At 40.7% G+C, this 5,625-nt stretch overlaps 1 protein-coding gene across 1 annotated transcript in view; it reads left to right on the plus strand.

Annotated features, from left to right (window-relative positions):
* MROH8 (maestro heat like repeat family member 8) overlaps window positions 1-5,625 on the plus strand; it is a 50,213-nt gene that overhangs the window by 41,393 nt on the left and 3,195 nt on the right. The window contains 4 exon segments of the mRNA XM_006779639.2: window positions 33-188; window positions 3,148-3,270; window positions 4,971-5,070; window positions 5,321-5,386. Of these exon segments, the coding sequence (XP_006779702.1) occupies window positions 33-188; window positions 3,148-3,270; window positions 4,971-5,070; window positions 5,321-5,386 (445 nt within the window).

Raw genomic sequence — 5,625 nt, forward strand, 5'->3', positions numbered from 1 at the left:
GAGTTGCTTCCCTTTGAATATTCCCTTCATAGGTGAGACCTAATGTTCATTGTTTCTCCATGACCCTCTTTGGAGCCTCTGTAAAGTCTGTGAAATACGCAGATAAGAAAGGTATAAAGAACCAAGTCCTGGACAGCTTGCTCCCACTACTTCTGTATTCTCAGGATGAAAATGATGCAGTAGCTGAGGTAATGTGTAGTGTCAACTTCTTTCTGGACTTTACTTCAAATCCAGAGCCAAATCTGCAAATAAATGCTTATATATTTGAAAGCAGAGGTTTTTGTGGTACCATCTTTTCTTCCCATTTCCTCTGGTACAGGCTACCTTTTAATTATCTTGACTAAGTGAATTGTTTAAAAAGTACTACTATTTCTCTGTAGCACATTATGGCCCTTTGCGGGTAGCCCAACCCAAAATTCAGCCTAGCACAGAGTCCAAGATATAGTGCCCCATTCAACAAACTCTTTTGTATTTAGATTTTTAAAATTGCTTTGAGAAACAGAGAGTGAGAGAGAGAGAGAAACAGGAACATTGATGTGAGAGAGAAACATCAATCGGCTACCCCCTGCACATGCCCTGACCAGGGATCACGCCTTGTATGGGACAATGCTGTAACCAACTGAACTAAGGCAACAAACTCTTTTTATTGATAACATTAATAATATTCCTTTTCTTCTTTCATTCAAGAACTGCCTCTAAGCCTTGAGACAAAAACACTTGTATTGAGGCTAAGTGACAGACAGTAGCTTCTCTGGCAATCTGGAGAAGCATTTGCCTCTCCTTAATCTTCTCAGAGCTTCTGCCATAAAAGTTGTGAGTAGGATGTCATCATCTTTAGTACTTACTGTTCCACATCTCCAAAGTCCATTCCAAGGTACTAACTGTAACCACCAGTTACAGCAAACCAAAGAAGTAGGTTTAGACTTCAAGGATTCTGGACAAATGCTGGCGCTCTCACCTACTTATGTTCCTTACAGAAGTGAAAGCAGTTTCAGAAAAAGGATTTAATATTATGGTAGACCTTGGAATCTTGTTATGGGGGAAGTTTTATGGCCTTGTGGCCATAAATATAAAATATTTTAGACCTCAATAAAGTATAAAGCAAAGTTTCCCAACCAAGTGATGAGAAAGTATGCCATGTAGGGGTTACAATATATGCAGGTACTGATAATCACCCACCCCCAACCCTGCCCAGGCAAGGCCTAGAGCAGTGGTTCTCAACCTTCCTAATGCCGCAACCCTTTAATACAGTTCCTCATGTTGTGGTGACCCCCAACCATAAAATTATTTTCGTTGCTACTTCATAACTGTAATGTTGCTACTGTTATGAGTCGTAATGTAAATATCTGATATGCAGGATGTATTTTCATTGTTACAAATTGAACATAATTAAAGCATAGTGATTAAGCATAAAAACAATATGTAATTATATATGTGTTTTCCGATGGTCTTAGGCGACCCCTGTGAAAGGGTCGTTAGACCCCCAAAGGGGTCGTGACCCACAGGTTGAGAACCGCTGGCCTAAAACAATGAACACTCTGGGCTCATTTTCCTTCAAACATTGAATAACCTCTAGTCCCCTCTTTAAGGCTTCTTAGCCTAAGCAGAGAGAAGGGATATAACACTATACAGATTAGGAATCACTAATATAGTGGGGCCTTGTCTTAAGAGTGTCCGAACTCGTTGACCGATTTTTTGCATTGAGTTGATAGAGTAATTTGAGTTAACGAGCTCAGTCTCAGAATGAATTAAACTCGTAAGTCAAGGCCCCACTGTACAGAAAACATAATAAACACCCATATATCTACCACTCATGCTAAGAAATTAATCAAGCACCTATTTCCAATTCCAATAGAATTCCCATAAGAACTATCATCCTGAATTTCATTTTTATCATTTCTGTGGTAATATTTCTCATGTTTTAAGACCTTATATGTAAAAATATTTTGTGTTGTGTCATTTATATATCAGCACCATTTTGTTTAATGTTATACTTACAGGATTTATCTATTGTATAGCTCTACTTCATTTGTTTTTACTGCTATATAAAATTTTACCATGTGAATATCCTACATCCCATTTTCCTATTCCTACACATTCAGATTGTCAATTTTTCATTATTACGTTGCTGCAATATTTTCTTGTGTACAGTGTGAGAGTTTCTTGATGGCATAAACCCAGAAGTAGAATACCTGGGTATCTTTAACTTTACCAGATATTTACAAATTGCTAAACAGAGTAACTGAATTAATTTGTATTCCTATCAGTCCCCAAAAGGAATTTCAATGGCCCAAATATCTAGTGGACCTGGGACAAAATACTTGCTTGAAGTCATCCGAGGTGTTCTATGGTGCATGGGAGGCATTCTAAGAGTAATGCCTAGAGAAGAGGTCTACTTGTGAAATTTTGCTCAAGTATCTGGATCAGGAAAGGATCAATACTCTCCAGAGTTCCTTCCAAGCCAGAGATCCCTCAAGGACTCTGAGGAACTACACTTTCCTGTGCAGAGTGACAGAAAGGTGATAACAGGAGCAATAAGTGGGTGTAGGAGCCCTATCTCTAGAGCATGGGGTAGTGGGAACTCCTACCTGAATGTCTGGTCTGGGTATCACACCTGATAGCTCTCACTTTGGCCTTAGATCAGTGGTTTCTACATCCTCTCAAGAACACCACAGGTTTTATGGATTCCCTTTAGGGACTATGGGGAAGTTTGAGGGCAGTACTCTGGTTCCTTTCCACCCCTCCTCTCACTTCAACGGGGATAATTGTGAGTTTATCAGCTTTTCATATTGGACTTTAGTGACAGTTCTGAAGAAAGGTTACCTCAGTTAAAAAATGTTTGAGCCTTGGGTGGTGTGGTTCAGTTGGTTGAGTGTCATCCAGTGCACTGAAGGGTCACAGGTTTGGTTTCCAGTCATGGGAAATGCCCAGGTTGCAGGCTCGATCCCTGGTTGGGGTGCATGTGGGAGGCAACTGAGCCAATCAACGTTTCTCTCCCACATTGATGTTCGTTCTCTCTCTCTCTCTCTCTCTCTCTCCCCCCTTCCTCTCTAAAATCAATAAAAACATATTAATTTTTAAAAAATGAAATTGCATCTTTTTTAAAAAAAGTTAAAAAATACTGATCTCTGATAATCTTTTTCACAGTAGAGCAGGCGAATCCTAACTATATGTGCCCAGTTTCTTAAGTGGAAGCTGCCCCAACAAGTGTACTGCAAAGATCCCTGGTATATCAGCCCTAGTGAAGTTGAAACAATCTGCAAATTCTTTGTATGTGAGAAATCATGGTTTGGTTAACTTTAATACATTGACCTTTTTTTCAGATGTTGTTTTTTTAATATATTTTTTATTGATTTCAGAGAGGAAGGGAAAGGGAAGAGACATCAATGATGAGAGAGAATCACTGATCAGCTGCCCCTTACATGCCCCCCATTGGGGATCGAGCCTACAACCCAGGCACATGCCCTGACCAGGAATCAAACTGTGATTTCCTGGTTCATAGGTCGACGCTCAACCACTGAGCTACACCGGCTGGGGTCAGATGTCGTTTTTAATCATAAGTTTCTATCTAAGAACTGTTCTGTACTATGAATCTATAGCTTCCTCCCAACTGAGTCACAAATACACTTTCTATTACCACCTTTCCTAACGGAAAAGACTGGTGAATTCTTGGGATCCCCAAGATTACAGGTTAGGCTACCTGCACATACAGCTAATAGCACATACTCAAATAACTACTTGTGGAGTAAACTGGAATGGAGTTATGTATTGCCTTTACAATGATCTCTAATTCCTGTCCTTGGATATAGTAGATTGTTTTACCCTCCATTAGAGCATGTTCAGGGAGCCCCAGGCAAGGCTGCCATACTGTTGTAGGCCATGCAGCATGATGACAGTATGCCACTGGCTCTGCCAGAACCCTGCTAGCATCCATTCTCCCCACAGACTTGACAATCTTAAGGGTAGGCTTAAGCCAGAACAGCCTCAGGAGGCCGTTTTTGTTTTTTTGGTTTTTTCTAGGCAACTGACTGTAGAACCACTGGGGTCCTAATGAAGACCTTGGGACTTGTCCTGGCCATGTGGCTCATTTGGTTGGAGCATTTTCCCTTGCACCAAAATGTTGTGGGCTCAATTCCCAGTCAGGGCATTTACCTAGGTTGCAGGTTTGTTCCCCGGCCGGGTGTGTACAGGAGGCAACCAATCAATGTTTCTCTCTCACACTGATGTTTCTTTCTCTCTCCTTATAAAAAAAAAATTAATAAATAAAAACATATCCTCAGGTGAGGATTTAAAAAAAAATACCTTAGGACTGACTATTCCCAGAGATCTTCCATATGTGTAATCTGTTTAGGTCCCATCAGGGGCTTCCCTGGTTGGACTTACAGGGCTAGCAAGCCCCACAGTACCCTTGTGTCAGGTTTTCCTTTAGGGATTATCTCTCTGACCTGCAGCCAAAAGGGAAGAGCTCATCGGGAGGCAGAACTCAAGGTGGATTATAGAGAACAGAGAAGACTTAGATACAGAGAAATGAAAGATTCAGAGGCATTACAGGCACAACATGTAGCATGAGTGGGTGTGAGCAAGGTGTATTCAGAGGATTTAACTGTCTAGGGCAGGGGTGGGGAACCTTTTTTCTGCCAAGGGCAATTGGATATTTTTAATGTTATTCACAAGCCATGCAACTAAAAAATTATGTTGCTATGAAAAAAGCTGCTAGATTTATTGAATTTTGAGTCCCACCTGTGGCTGCCTTGGCAGGGCCAGACCAAATATACAGCCGTCGGGCCGGATGTTCCCCATCCCTGGTCTAGAGGATTGTTGTGGCATATTATTTATTGAGCAACTGTAGTTATTTCAAGTACTGTACTATATGTATATCTGACCTAGTTCCTGACTATGGAAATTACAGTGAGGCTGATAAAAATAGTGTTGCTACTTCACTCCTTTATACTTACTTTTTCCTCACTTAGGGAAAAAAATGCCAGGAGAAAGTTAACATCCTAGCCCAAGCATTGACGTTCTTCAAGAATGCAAAACTTCCTATCAGAAGAGCAGCAGTCTTCTTTGTCGGTACAAAGAAAATCCTTTCATTACTACAGTAATGTCTATCCTGAACTTTCCCAAATTGTGTTGTTGAATATCCCCATTCTTTATGAAGACCTTGAAAATATTCCTTTGGACAAAGGGGCTATGTTATCTATCAGTAATTAACAAGTAGTTATAAATCCAGTTTTTAGAATCTAATTATCAGAAGCCAATTCTGCCAGCTGCTTAGAGCCAAAGCCAGATCACAGACTCACTGACTTTATTTTGTATTTAGGGATCTTTTCAAAGTACTTGGATCGCAATGAGCTTAAAACGAAGGGTACTAAATGGATAGAGGATGGTAAGTAATAAAACACTGGGGTTTGGGGTGACCCATCTTTTGGAAGGTATCTGCAGCAGTGACTGGGCAGGCACTGTGGCAGAGCTGAGACTGGGAACTAGAAAGCCTGACTTCTGTGGTAAGTGGAAATCCTTGGAGATTTCAGCTGAATGACAGTCTCACCCCAGTCTAATCCCCTCTTTAAGGAAGAACATGACCTTATTTGTCTGGGAACCAGCTTTGATGAATTGTCTCAGGGA

This window comes from Myotis davidii, unplaced genomic scaffold (genome assembly GCF_000327345.1).
Source record: "Myotis davidii unplaced genomic scaffold, ASM32734v1 scaffold38, whole genome shotgun sequence".
Lineage (NCBI taxonomy): Eukaryota > Metazoa > Chordata > Mammalia > Chiroptera > Vespertilionidae > Myotis > Myotis davidii.